The 15,568-nt window shown below is 32.5% G+C and overlaps 1 protein-coding gene across 5 annotated transcripts; it reads left to right on the top strand.

Moving 5' to 3' along the window:
* The first annotated feature begins 483 nt into the window (after nt 1-483).
* Nucleotides 484-10,037, top strand: LOC125071032 (antichymotrypsin-2-like). 5 transcript variants are annotated; one of them, XR_007119902.1, is made up of 10 exons: nt 486-660; nt 941-1,035; nt 1,210-1,344; nt 1,561-1,767; nt 2,484-2,582; nt 4,008-4,148; nt 6,220-6,429; nt 7,895-8,039; nt 8,984-9,203; nt 9,537-9,642. XR_007119902.1 is itself a non-coding variant. In XM_047681089.1 (9 exons), the coding sequence occupies exons 1-9, from the start codon at nt 633-635 to the stop codon at nt 8,960-8,962; spliced, it is 1,215 nt and encodes a 404-aa protein (XP_047537045.1). In that variant the 5' UTR covers nt 484-632; the 3' UTR covers nt 8,963-8,975. The 5 variants fall into 5 exon arrangements, 4 of the variants coding, with proteins under 4 accessions (XP_047537045.1, XP_047537061.1, XP_047537054.1 ...); XM_047681089.1 differs by lacking the exons at nt 8,984-9,203; nt 9,537-9,642 and adding an exon at nt 8,808-8,975 and having other exon boundaries at nt 484-660; XM_047681105.1 differs by having other exon boundaries at nt 8,984-10,037.
* Nucleotides 10,038-15,568: the final 5,531 nt, after the last annotated feature.

The raw sequence follows: 15,568 nt of genomic DNA, 5'->3' as shown, positions 1-15,568 counted from the left end.
ACACCGTATTAGATGTTTCATACTATCAATGTAATAAATATCACAGAATGGCGAGTGGCGACGCGTATAGTGACGCGTCGCTACGTCAACAGACCTAAGTTATGCATTAGACGTTTCACATCAATAATTAAATTATACAGACTAGACTGACGAACATAATATAATATATATATCATTATGATATCATCAAATTATCAATATAATATATAAGCATTATGATTCGAACTAAAAGCAATAAAATAAATCGTAATATTATCGCCGATTTTACTACTGCTACAACACTAGGAATGTTACGAATATTACGCTGTCACTTAAACTGAAGTAAAGATTGAAATATAAAAAACCGCAAACAATTATGGTTATTACGAAGATATATCATTGAGTTGTTTTTTGTTCATTGTAATTTGTAATGTTATTTTGTCTTTTGTGTGTTGTATTGATTGACATTAAGAATAAACATAAATTATTTTATAGATTCTTATACCTAGTAAGAATTAAGTTTATTTCGAAAACTAAATCAAAATCGATAAGATAAAATAAATAACACAGGATTGGTCAACTTTTATCTTTTAAATTAATGAATTATTGTTAAAATAAGAATTGGCTTTGATAATAATAAGCTACAAACGTTGATGTGGATCAGAAAAACATTTCTTCTCAGTAATTATTTTTTATATTACTAATTTTTTTTGTTTAAGTAACCTTGAAACTTTACCGAATTGTGAATCATGCATTAAATGGGTACATCGCTGGGTTTCGATATTCGTTTGTATTATATTAATGTTTTATTTAGTGGGTGGGCTATTCGATGACATCATTGTCGCTGCCTAGTGTCTACAGACATTGTATTACCGATTAGTACGCCAAGCGGTACGAACACGCTAACATCGCTTTTAAAGTTATACTTTCCGAAATTATTTAGTGATTTTTCGGTTTTTAGCTCTAGTTTTGGGAGTGAAAACAGTATATTCTGCAAACATGGATTCCAAAGCACTCACTTCATCAATAGCCCAGTTTTCTGTGAAGTTCTGCAATGTAAGTAGCTTTCAAATACAATTAAATTTTGAATATAAATATAGTTGAAAATTAATATTCAACCTTTTTTTAAAAAACTTCAATAATACATTAGTTATCTTATTGTTATCAATATACAAATAATATATAATTTGAAATATTTTAATTGAAAATTAATTATCATATTTATTTCAGGAACTAGATAAGACTACAAGTGTTGTATCCTCACCTCTTTCAGCAGAGTTTGTGTTAGCTCTATTGACTTTGGGAACAAGTGAGCCCGCTCACTCTGAATTACTCACATCTCTAGGTATTCCTGGAGATGACGATGTAAGTACTATTTGTATTATATATAACTTTCATGTGAATATATCAGTAATAATAATTTGGTTTTTATTGCACTTAGAAAACTCATGTTAAGATTTAGTAATATTTAATTATAAGATAGGCAATTTTTATCGTGAAATGTATTCATTATTCATCACACTACATTAGTCATAATTTTTTTTCATTATTATTTACATCATTTCAATTTGGTTGTTATAGATTCGTTCTTCATTTTCTTCGCTATCAGCAAAATTGAAATCTATTAAAGGTGTGACCCTCAATGTTGCAAATAAAGTCTACATAAAAGACGGTGATTATGATTTGGATGAGAAATTAAAGGATGATGCTGTCAAGATATTCGATGCTGGTCTCGAAAAAGTCGACTTCAGTGATGGTGCAGCTGCTGCTGATCTTATTAACAAATGGGTGAGAATTATATCCATAGCTCATGTCAATCACAAGAGACAAAGAAACAACTTTGACATTGCATTTACATGATATTATTGATCGAGGTCTTGAATAATTTATGTTAGAATGAATTCGTGAAAAAATTGTGTTAAGAATGACGGTAAAGTTATTGGATGTTGGAAAAGTGTTGTTTTATAAATTAAGATAGATAAGATTTTTTTCTACTGCATAATATTGCAGACATTAGCAAATCAAGGAATATGTAGAGGTATTAACTTTAACATTGTAATGAAATGTTTAAAACATGGATGATTCAACATTTCATTATAGAATTATTATATTTATATGACTTTTTACTGATTAAGATTGAATTTGTGCTTTTTGAATTGATTCATTCAAATACTTCAATACATTAGCTACAAAATTTGTTTATTGTTGAATATTATTGATTGTCTTCTTAATCTGGTTGGTGGCTTATGAAGCTTCCGAGGTCCTTTATTTAATCGCCATGCTGGGTTAATAATAATAATAATAATATTTATAACACATTGGGTTTTTCTGTAAAAAACTTGAGTGTCTGAGTTATTTATACTCCCTATCAAATTATTATATTCCACATGTGGTCTGAGCGCTGTGACTGTGTCTGGTCAAGTTTGAATTGATTAATGTTTTTGTATAAACATATACTTTATACATATACTATATTTATTCAAATAATATTCTTTAATTAACAGGTTGAGAAACAGACAAATGAAAAAATAAAGAAACTTCTTTCTGAAGACAGCCTCAATGAAGACACAAGACTTGTGCTCTTAAACGCTATCTACTTTAAGGTAAATTATAAAAATATTATTTATCTAGTGTTCGCAAATATTTATTTAACATCTACATTTGAACTCATACTTACCCATCAAATGTATTATAGGAATAATATTTGCTTAAAGTGAAAAATTGTTTGTTATATGCCAATATTTAGGCTGTGGTTTTACTTCAGTTCATTTCGTTCATATATTAAAATCCAAATACCATGGAGAGAATGTTATTTAAAAAAAAAAAATTATTCACTGTGGTCAAAAAATAGTCATTGAAAATTTTAAGAATACATAATTAGATGTTTTTAGCATACTGTTCTAGTGGTACTAGACCTCGTCAAATGCTATAAAACAAAATAAGTTATCGAACTGTTTTGTCTTTGTATTTTTTTATGTCGATTTCTCAAAAATAAAAATAAAATGAATTGTATTTGCTTTTTTGATAAATTATCGAAGGCCAAAGTCAAAGATTCTCTCAACAATTTGATAAGAGGTTAATGCAATTGTCGCTTTTAAAGTGAAAACATTTAAAATCATATCTTAGCTTAACATGTTAAGATAAAATTATCATTTAATCCCCTAGAAATATTTAAAAATCAACACTAATATTATAAAGTTTGTGAATTAAACTCGGATATCACAAGTCACTTAAGCTACTAAGCTTTTCACTATGGAAGGCTTATAAGGCTATAATATAAGGCTAAATTTTGCTTTTCGAGAGGGATACAAATTGAAATTTATTGCAGAGGCTCTTAGTTTTGCGAGAAGCATGCTTGACATCATTTTACATGATTAAACTTAAAATTAGGTTCGCAACAGTGATTCACCGTGAACCGTGATAGTGGAGACGTATTAAATATTTGCCAATTTGAACAGATGATAATAAGTAAATACCGTCTGCAATAAATGCGTACTAAATACTAGTGCGTCGCCCGTTTATTCAAAAGTTTTTTTTTTCGGAATTTCGAGACCTATGAAAGGTTTTGTTTTGATTTCGTTTCATTGTCAAACTGTAAGTTATTCATCTACAATCGGCGCTAAAATGATGAAACCTCTTTTAAATGAAATTTTTGATGTCAAATAGTTCATTTAGAATTGGAGTTTGTCAATAACAATTTACTTTAATTTTGTTTACGGTTTTCATATTTTTATTTCCTCATTCAGCCGGAGTACCGCTCCCTAACCGGGCAGCAAGTTTTCCGCTCTCTAAAATAAATTCTAATAAATTTACTAAATTGCAATTAAGAATCCTCTTTATTTTTCTGCGCAGAATAAAATAAAGAGGGCTGGAGCTCTTCAAAATGAGACCAAAATCGATTTTTTATGTGCAGCTATCGACCCACGATCACTGGGGAAATCGGTTTACGCTGTTAATATATAAGATATGAATAGTTTGTGTAAACAAAGGAATATTTGAATTCTAAAAATAATCGATCGTATTTGTAGGGAACCTGGAAGAAGCAATTCGACCCAGCTAACACCATCCAGCAACCGTTCTACGTCGATGATAAAAATACTGTAGATGTTCCTATGATGTATAAAGAAGATGACTACCTCTACGGGGAGAGCTCAGAACTAAACGCTCAGGTAAAATTACTTTTTTTAAAGAATTTGTATTGTTTCTTTTTAGAATGGTATGCTCTGCGTGTCACTATAATATGTGCAAGTAACTCGTACGCCTCAGTCAGTCGCTAGTTACTTCTCCTACTCTTTGATTCAAATCCTTGGTCAGTAGTTATTGAGTTTAAGAGAGTTTACTCTTAAGAAATTCTTAGCTATGTGGAGTTTATTGTTAGCTGTCAATACTAATTGCCCGTGCCATGGAAAGTACGTAAATTCGTTAGTCATGCGCTTGATCCTGAAGTCTCCGTCGTCTCGTGTCGAATTACGATCCCTTCCCATTAGAAAAGTGGGAGAACGAAAAGTGCGCCTGCGCATGAAGTGTGTGCGCACGTCATTCACAGGTTCTAACATCGCCTGTAACACCAGATAACTGTCTAATCTCCATTGAGTAAGGCCGCTGTGGCTGTAATTGGCCTCAACGTCTTTAATACCTTACCGCTTCACCTTACTAGACCATTTCCTCTGACCCAAACAGCCGTCTGGCAGAGACTGGTCTTTAGGACGTAATGCCGCCCATCGGTAACATCAGTAATAATGTTTAGAACTGTTTTTATTTTTTTCGCTTAAAAGTGTGTTATTATAACCTCCTACAGTTTTTATCGTAATAGACAAACACGGAGCGATTTTATTATTTAAAGCCTTTTTATCTGTGTCATATAATAGGCTAGTTAAGTTTCAATCAATGAAAATAAATTATGAAAATGATCATTTTGTTTAAGAAATGTGTTTTAAAGCTTTACTAATTTTTCGCCTGTTTCTGAAATGTACAAAGTCAGATTTAGTAATCAGACTAAATACTGACTGTTCATTGGTCGTCTATTGCGTCATCGACTGAAATTGACCAATGAACATTCAGACTAAAGTATGATTAGCTAATCGCCACGGCTATAGTATGTGTTTAAAAATATTAACAAGCCTAAAAATACTATTCAAAGTATAAACACAGAGTGGTCTGGAATTCATCCAATAGCACCTACGTTAGATTAATGTTTGCTTATTTCTAATAAAATAAACAATAAAGATGGATTAATAATAATCAATATATGTATGAGGTGATTGAAACCCAGTTATTGAACAAATGAATCTTACCAAAGATTACAGTTTCAAACTCGGAGGGCAATTCTATTAAGCTATAACATTATATATACACACACATACATATATACACTATACGGTATTGATACGTTCCCGACTCTATTCCGATCCGATTTCAACTTGTTTATCCCTCACTCCCTCTTATTCCATATCCCTTCTTATTTAATTATTTTCCACAAGATTACCTCAGTTTGTCGTAATTGAGCACCAATTCTGATTATTATATAACCGAAACTGAATCTGCTTTTGTAGAATAGGAAAACGGCTGAAAAGCAACGGTTGCGTTTCGATTCGATTGCGATAGTGTAAATTTGTTAGTAGAATTTTGACTTTGAACAACTGCAGAGACTTCATCTTGTACCCGGATTATAAGGAAATTATCGTGAGGAAACCTGTACGTGTCGGATGATTTAGCTAAATGAGTATCCCTATAAGACCCTATACCAACAGTAGAAAATTTACAGCTATTAATTTATATAAAATCAGCACATTTGTGTTACTTATAATATTATCATTGTAGATATAATTATGTACAATATCCATTCGATATATTATTACATTTAGGTTTTATTGTTGTCATATTTATTATTATTATATTGCTTCGTTTCGACAGAGTTGCTGCTATGGTCACATGATGTTGATGTACTTTAATACCAACGTATATAATATATGTTTTGTTGTTTGTTCTGATAATGATTTTAAAATTGTAAAGTTTAATATGCACATATGTATTCAGTACCTACAGTTGAATTGCGTGGTAGAATAGATTCCAAACGTTAGTTCCCAAGGGTGTGGTGCATTGGTGATGAGGAAATTAATGCTTAATATTTCTTACAGCGCCCATGTGGCATTTGCCCGTCTGTCTACGTATGCAATATTCAAAAGGGTGTCATATTTTAGATAAATACGAAATAAATATATGATAAAACCTAATTCCCAGCTTCTCCAAATACCCTACGTGGGCGACGAAGCCAGCATGCTCATAGTCCTTCCCCGCGATATCACGGGCCTCGACGCCGTGATGACGAAGCTGGCCGGCGGCTACGACTTGCTCGCCGAAATGGACAAGATGTACAAGACTAAAGTGCAAGTCACCATACCTAAATTCAAGATCGAAACGGAAATCGATCTAGCAACTCTTCTGCCCAAGGTAATCTATTCTCAAACTTATACAAGTGGACATAACTTACATTGTAACTTACAAATGTATTAAATAAAGTGACATTTATAATTAAATACCCGCACTTATAGCTCATATATTCGTTATTAATTGTTTAATATGATAATTTAATTATTTTTAAACATCTTTAACAAACACAGATGGTTTGTGAAATGCCAATACGATATCTTTATTTGGATACTAGTTGTATTGCTTCGCTCGTGCTGTAGGGCTTGATCCCGTTTTAGGTATAAAAACTCCTTTGAGTCCTTAAAGTGTGTATCCTTCCTCAGGGTTCTAGCTTGCTTCATACCAAATTTCATCAATTTAGGTTTGACTCTGAAGTTCATTTCGCATTTATAATATCACGACAGATTTCATTCTAAATATAATTACGACATACCTATGCGTATTATATAAAGATCAATAGTTACGGCTCAACTATTTATCCGGAACTCTGCTGAAACGGAGACTGCTGTCAAAATATTTTTCAAACGATTTTGGTCGGAAAATTAATTGGAATTTATAAATTTAATTAACAATAATTTTTAAACTGTTTTCGAAATTTCTCACTCATTCATCAGTTTCTCAAGTCATTTTACTCGATCCAGTAATACGTTCGCACGTAAAGTTTTAAAGCCGTGCCTATTATTTGTAGAGTAGAATAGAGTACCGCACTTCAACTAGTACATGTCTATCTAGTTACTCAAAAATGTATCTGTGAGAATTTCTTGCCGTTTCTTCTCGATGGATGATGCTTTCCGAAATGGTGGCAGAATTGAAATATTGACGATTCAAATATGCTTTATTTTAAAATTTACTTGAATGTCGTAAGAACTGAACAGGGCTTTTTGTTAAGCATATCCATCAATACCAAGATTACCATCAATATTAATACCAATACTAATGTTATCGAGGAGGAACAATGTCGGGCAGGCTGCTGGCCGTCAGTCTGTAAAATCCTCGTCGATGCAGTCACGCGACATGCCTTTATATTATTATTGAAATACGTAATTATTTTGTTTCGCATATGTGTTAATATTTATAAATCGCCTTTCGACATTTTTTATAAGATAAAGCACATTTTTGACTTATCACAATCAATTTGATAATGAAATTATAACTAAAAAGATATGTTTCAATGTTCCAAACATAGATATATGATTAGATAATTTTATGTGATTAAAGACATATTAATTGTTATCAGGCCATAAAATATATTTAGAAATTGTGACCTTTTTTTTTATAAATCTATAAATATTATAAATTCTTTTAAATACCAATGTATAGTTTTTTCATTCTAATTTAAGTATGTATAACACATAAACCCTTGTGTTGCTGACGGTACATACGCTCCAATTCAAACATGATATAAACATTTCAAATGAGTAATACATGGAGTACCCTAATTTATATATATATCATTTAAAACTAACAAAATGTTATATAATTTCAGCTCGGCATCAATGCTATCTTCAACTGTCAAAATTCTGGTATCACCAAGGTTCTAAACAAACCAGAACAATTGTACGTTTCTAAGGCCGTGCAAAAAGCCTTCATTGAAGTCAACGAGGAGGGCGCTGAAGCCGCAGCCGCTACGGGTATGACTTTAAAACACATTTTTTTTTGGGAATCATATCATAGAAATAAAAATAATCATGATCATCTTTGTAGTTTTGGTACTAATTGAATTCGTTAATGTGGGATGAAATATTCAATAAATTATAAATGGTATTTGAAAGTTACATGGGTTGAACTCATACGTAAAAACTATCCATATTTCTGAAACCTGAAGTGGAAGGCAGACGTTCGTTTTTTTAGTTGTTATAAAAATTAAATAACAGTACATTCATTTCGACAAATATCATCCTTTGTACAATTAAAAGATAGTTTTTCTACTATTATAGTATATTAATTATTTCCAAAACATTCATACAAATCTATATAATTACTATTTTAAGATTAAGCGACTTGTGTTATTTATTGATAAAAATGCTTGGGCTGCTTCTGTTGTAAGAATTGATTCACTTTAAATCCTGTAATAATACTGCTGTGCCGTGATTGTTACGTTATTCCGTTCTTTACGAAGGGCTGATCATTTATATTCGAAATAAATACGTAATTTTTTTGTTTTAATTTGGGAGCATCCTCAGAAAAACCATCAAATACTAACTCTCGTTTATATAAGTCTAATTTTGAGAAAATATTTTTTATACCGATATAAATTTTATATAATATCATATCATCCGGGTCCATATTCCATACGCTAATATAGTATAATACAGTACTAAACAAACGCTTACGGCATCGGGCACGGCGTGTGTGTGGTCGGGAATGTGTGTATACGTGGTTGCGTTGCCGTGCGGCAGCGAGCTCGGCGCGCGCCAAGCGCTCGCTGCGGTCGAGCGTGGGCGTGCGGGCGGACCGGCCGGCGCTCTGGTGCGTGCTGGCGCGGCGGGCCGTGCTGGCGGCGCTCGTGCCCCGCCCCGCGCGCGGCCCGCCCCCCGCGCGCTCGGAGCTGTAGCGAGCTGTGCGTGTGGTGCAGGCATGGTGATGATGCTGCGCTGCGCGCGCCCGCCCGCGCCGCGCTTCGTCGCCGACCGCCCCTTCGCGTTCGCGCTGCTGCAGGCCCGCACTGAGCTGTTCGTGGGCGTGTACCGCGCCCGCTAGACACCCGTGCGGACCCGTGCGGACCCGTTGCCGCCCTCGCCGCTTCGCTGAACGTCAGAGCGCATCGCATGCGAACGCGTCAATGTTGCACACTTGTAAGAAAAATTTAGACGATTTAACCGCGGAATTATTATCTTTACTATTTTGAATTTATTAAAAACTATTTAAAATACTACTTAACCGCGGCTTAACTACGTTTAAATTTTTATGTATATGTAGCTTGTCGACATCAATATCGATTCTTAGTATTGTTAATTCGTAAACAAATTAATTACTTGTACTTATTTCATTGTAAAATTTTAAGTTACTCTATGTTTCTGCACTAGATTTGCTTGTCGCTTTCGAATGCCATGTTTTGTCTGTATCGTATTTGGATCCTTTTTGGACGAAGATATCGCTCGTACGTGATCGAGGTGTTTGCATTGCAGCGATGGGCATCATGTTATGTTCCGCGATGATAGACGAGAACCCCGAGCCGAGCTTCGTGGCGGACCGCCCCTTCCTCGCCGCTATCGTATCCAACAACACTATCTATTTCGTGGCATCGAACCGCGGAAAGTAATACGTGACAATTCAACATTTTACAATCGATTCGGATCTAAAAGCTGATATATTTTTGATGTGTCCTTTTTATTAATTACTCTAATTAATTATTGTATTTAGATCAGTTAATGCCAACAAAAGTCGATTGTTTTAACTGATTTCAGAGTTTTGATCTTATTTACGTTACGTTATGAAAATTATGTTCAAATGATCTTTTACTCCATACATTCTTATTTAATACCAGTTGAGCTTTTGTAGTTTTTATTTAAAATATATTTAATTTAGGTACAAAGTGCACTTAAATGTAATGACTCAGTATTGTTGTCGAGATATTGTTTAAAGTCTATATTTTTATTTATGTTAATATATATGATATTTAGTAATTATTGAGTGTTTAATTTTGTTTCCCTTGATTGGTTGAAGTCATTTGAGTCAATAAAAACTATCGTTCCACCTAGAATACATTCGTCCGTTTCAATTTTTTAATAAATGATCCTTTTTGATACTTCGGGATTTGTCAAATACTTAGTGGTGATCTTTACTATTGTTTAAAGTTGATAAATAATAAAAATTACGTGTTTAAATCGCACTATGAAGTCAAACCAACTTCCTTTATTCAATATAGAAGCATTACGCTTACTTGTTGACTCAAATTAAACACTACCCCCGGTTCGGAAAAGAAAGTACTCTGACCTGAGCAGAACCGGCGAAAGAAACTCTTAACTCTTCAATTTAAATAAACGCCAAATAAATAAAATGTTCAATGCTTACCCTATACAATATAAACAAAAAAATAATTGAATTTTGTGAAACGATAATTCCAAAATGCTTTTTATTTATTAAAAAAAAATAAGCTTAATGTTAGTTTTGATTTAATAAAAAACTTTTAAATTAAATTTAAATCGGTACCTTTTTAAATTTAATTTAAAAGTTTGTTGTTGTAGAGTATAACTTATTAGACAATTTTATAGATCTATTTACTCACCAAGGCGCACCCGTCCATGTTGAATTTTATTATCCGCGTGCGTTAGTAGTGACGCTCGTGTTTACAATTGTCTTAGTGTGCGTGAGACGATTTAGAGTAAAGGCAGAAAAAAATACTAATTCGATTATATCTGTTTATTTATTATCTATTTTATTTAAGTTTATTTTATTGAAACGCGGAAAATTTAACAAGGAGCGTCGGGAATGAGTAGATCGATAACGGCACCGCCTCTTTTAACTGCCTGTTTTGATTTTAGAACGGCACAGTTATGTGACGCGAATACTTTTAGTCTTTTATTCTCAAAAAATTGTAGACACATTTTAGAAATTATGACTACGATATGATTTTTTCACAAAATTTTCTTTTCAGTGATGCAAGTGGAGATGTTGTCAGCAGATGATGAAGAGATAGAATTTAGAGCAAATCATATGTTTATGTGTTTAATTTTCTGTAAGAAAACAGTTTGTTTCTGGACTGCATACAGAGTTCCAGGCTTATAATTCAATTTATTGATTGACGTCTTGAAATTTATTGATACATTAAAATTTCAAGCTTGTATGAAGTGTGGCATTTCTTTAGATAAAGTTGCGAAATAAAATAGAACTCTCTACTAGCACATGTGTTCCCCTCCTCTTACAACCTGGGTGTCAAACGAGGCGTGAAGAGGCATCTTGCAGGCCGGCATGGCGAGGACGACTAGTGCAGTTAATTCTCACTGACTGTAATGGCCGTTTTCGCGTTTGGACTCTACTATTATTTACCACCACGTAGAGTGAAGTCACACGCCTGTAGGTAGTCATGATTGTGTAAAAATAACATGTGTTCTAAGATGAACATTTATTATCAAAATGCCTTACTCAAATTTAAAGCATCTTTCATAATATTTATATTAATCAAGTCTAATTTCACGTCATTCAGTCGATGTCTGCAGTCACATAACCTCTTACCATATAAAATCATTTTTTTATTCTCTAACGATGTATATATTATATAAATATATCATAATTATTTTTAATGATAATTCTCTCATAATTTGTAAGAAATTCTCGATAGTTTGTAATAAATGGTTTTTAAAAATAGAGTTTATTAATTATTTGCTACTGTAGAGGTAGGAGTACTAATTTTTGTATAAAATTATCCATGAAAAATTGATATGACCTAAAAACCGTTTAGTTTTTTTGGAATGAGAGCATAACGCTGTGCTGAACCAGTGATAACTGGTGCAACACGGCCCTAAAACTAAAGTTCTCCCATTTTCTTTCATTAAACTTTATTTTGCAATTCAATGAATTCTAATGTTATCCTTATCTATATACATAAGTTTGAGACACGAGTGAGGGTAGGGGATGGTACCTATCTAAGCTACTTGCTGAATACCATTTGAAAAGATATTGTTTTATATTTTTTTTACTACATATTTACAGATTTTTTTTCAATCAAAATCAATGGACGCCGAAGATTTAATAAAATATGTCTGAAAATTCATAATGCAATTATTCAATATTCCTTATACTTTCGAAAACGGTCATCCATTCACAATAGAATAAATCTATATGAGAGATGTTACGATTGTGTGTTTTTGATGTAAATAATTTTACAAAACATACATTTTCAGTCAAATTGAAATGTTATATAAGATTATATAATATTGGGCTGAATACGGAATACCTATGCTAGAAAAAAATGATAAGAAATGGAAATTTATCCACATCTAACATGGAAGTAATATATACTACGTATAACTGGAAGGTTCACTGTCAACCAAACGCGAGCAGAGAGAGAATGACTATTAAGGCGTTCTGTCTCTCTCTAAAACTGTACCCATGATTTCAGAGTTCCTGATACTTTTTGAGAATATTCACATCTCATGTGAGAGGTTCTGTGTTCGAAAGACCCTATAAGTAAATTACCTATCATTAATTTCATAGTAAAAATTGCCACTAGCTTTATGACGAAGAAAATGAAAAGCATCGTGAGGAAACCAGCAAATCCAAGAAACCATCAAGTTTGAGGACTTGTGATATCCAACAAGCAGAAGTGGGCTACAAGTTGATGTGTATTGTGTAGACTAAATAAAGCAAATAAAAACATGTTAAATACGTAACAATTTATTTACTACACTGAAAACTTAAATATTACTAAACAATATTGTTTTATGTAATTTCTGCCGTAATGTTGCGCGATTCCCCAATAAGTTCACGGTCTTATTTTTGCCATAAGTCGTCATTCTATCAGTTAAATATTTATTTAATAAACATTTTACAAGTGCAATATCGTGCCTATCTTCACAAGCAATTGAAATAGTTGGATGTGGAGGATCGCATAAAGATTCTAATTTATTATAAAAATTTTGCACGACCAGTACAGTAATTTTACTTTTACAAGGAATCCGACACCATTATTGTAAAATTTTTTTCAGTGTAACATTAATATGTTTTAGTAATTTGTATCAAAATTTGCGTTTGAAGTAATCTTCAAACGCAAATTTTGATACAAATTTTAGGCCTCTTCTGTTAACAAATGAAGTAAATGAGGAGTTTGAATCTATATCAAGAACATAGTCGTGTTCTGTATTTTTTGGCCTGTCACTTAATAAAGCGGTTTCACAGTGTTTACATGTAATTTTTACTCCTTAGGGATAATTTTCGGCAAAAGTGAAGGAACTGCTTCAGGTTTTAGTTGTTTTCTAGCTTCCGTTATATAATCTTCAGCCTTAAAATGTGAGCTGCATACCACTGCATATTTGGATAATTTTCCAGATATATTCAGTACCTCAGTACACCTTTTTTTAAAAACTTGATTACTAGGAAATCTGAAATCCACAGAATAAGACAGATATGAATAATGTCCTAAAATCTAATGGATACCCTATCTAGTATTTTAAAACAAAATGTCGTTACCTGTGAAAGGACAGCCCACAAACGGGATATGCCTCTTTTTTACATCCGTTCACAATGCAAGTTTGAACCATTTTATATTAGATTATTGGACTTACAAGAGATTTAGATTACAAATGAATAAACAAATAAAATACTCAGCACTTTCCGGAATCACAAAAGAACCGCCATGTTTGTTTATATCGTAAACTGGAAGTGTTACCAGAAAATTGCCGCTAAATAATTATTATCTCTATTAAAATTATACACTGGCAACTGTGCGACAGAGACACCACGCCTTAAAAGTAGGTCTTTCTCTAGACCGTTCTTAAAGTTTAAAAGAAAGTAGACCTTAATCACGTGGAATAAGGTTTAGTTTATTTCTTCATTAAACCTGCAGTGAACCTTCCAGTTATACGTAGTATATAATACTTCCATGACATCTAAGCAGATGAATACAGTTTCTACTATAAATTAGTGATTGTATACATACTCTTTGGTCTTTACTTAACTTAATATAGTCAGGTACTTAACACACACCGTGTTAAGTTTTATTTTTGAAAAATGTCGTGGTAATCATAAATATTATAATTAAATATTTAAATTATATTGATTTTTGTATAAAAACCTACATTCGTTATTAAATGATTTAATTCATGTTCCAAAACATAAATTAAATCTTAGAGGCGATAAATATTCTTTTTCTAAAATTTTAATTCTATTTAATGTTTAAATAATTTGAAAAAAAATATTTTTTTTGTTTTCACGATATACCTATTTATTTAATACAAAAATCAAAGTCTTATATATTTTAAAGATCGATATAACATCGATCGATCGACATAAAAGTCGCTAAGTATAAATTAGTGTAAAATAATAAAATTCTTATTCAAAATTAATTCGTTTCACGTGTATTGTCATTCACGGTCGTTAGCATTCACTTAGTTCGAACTAAGCTGACTTTTCACTACGAAAAATAATATACTGGGCTAGCTTATTGCCGCTACTGCATTTGCTTTAAAAAAAAAAGCATTTGTTAAAGTTTTTTTTAAATAATCTGTTACTATTTACTAATAAAACATTTCCATTCAGCTTTGGCCGTTGGAGATTTTTTTGATTGATTGATGAAAATCAATTTCATCAATCAATCAAAAAAAAATGAAATACTCATATTTTTTTCTTTAATTGGAATATCTGTATTCTTATATATCTTACATATATATCGATCTACCGAAAGGACACAGGAACGATGACTTTTTTCATAAATTGTGGCTATAGAAACAACACTCGTTTTCGAATTTATGATTACCCTACTTTTTAAATAAATTTTCAACAAACCATTGAAAATATAGTATAGTAATATAGTATAATATAGTAATTTTTCTTTATTGAATAGATCTAATTCTCTAATCTACAAAGGTGCGTTCTCTATTCCCTCTTCCTGTAATACGATGAAATGACACACAATAAGTTCAGCCGCGATATTTACGGTTTTATATGCTTTCCGAGGAACGGGAGTGTAAATACTGCCAATTTCCAAATTCCAGGCTGCTATTGGGAATTTACAATCAGAACAAACCCAAAGAACCCCAAATTGTACTGGCCCGACGAGGGATTTGAATTCAGAACCTCGGGAGCTGCCACTCGCTAAGCTAGCCATTATATCAGCGAGTTAGTTATGCCAATAATATTATAATATATATTTAGTGGCTAGAACGCGTGCATCTTAACCGATGATTTCGGGTTCAAACCCAGGCAGGCACCACTGAAATTTCATGTGCTTAATTTGTGTTTATAATTCATCTCGTGCTCGGCGGTGAAGGAAAACATCGTGAGGAAACCTGCATGTGTCTAATTTCAACGAAATTCTGCCACATGTGTATTCCGCCAACCCGCATTGGAGCAGCGTGGTGGAATATGCTCCAAACCTTCTCCTCAAAGGAAGAGGAGGCCTTTATCCCAGCACTGGGACATTTTCGGGCTGCTAATGCTAAAAAAACAAAAATATATAAATTGCGTATAAAATATACGTTGACTTATTTGTATTAAAGATAAG

Source organism: Vanessa atalanta, chromosome 2 (assembly GCF_905147765.1).
Source record: "Vanessa atalanta chromosome 2, ilVanAtal1.2, whole genome shotgun sequence".
Classification (NCBI taxonomy): domain Eukaryota; kingdom Metazoa; phylum Arthropoda; class Insecta; order Lepidoptera; family Nymphalidae; genus Vanessa; species Vanessa atalanta.
This window is presented reverse-complemented; position numbering and strand designations above follow the sequence as displayed.

Bases quoted from the DNA above. Each gene is read 5' to 3' on its own strand.
- LOC125071032 (XM_047681089.1), top strand. From the start codon at position 633: ATGTGGATCAGAAAAACATTTCTTCTCA. The intron at 2,583-4,007 runs GTAAATTATAAA...TCGTATTTGTAG, and splicing joins TAAACGCTATCTACTTTAAG to GGAACCTGGAAGAAGCAATT. The intron at 4,149-6,219 runs GTAAAATTACTT...CCTAATTCCCAG, and splicing joins GCTCAGAACTAAACGCTCAG to CTTCTCCAAATACCCTACGT.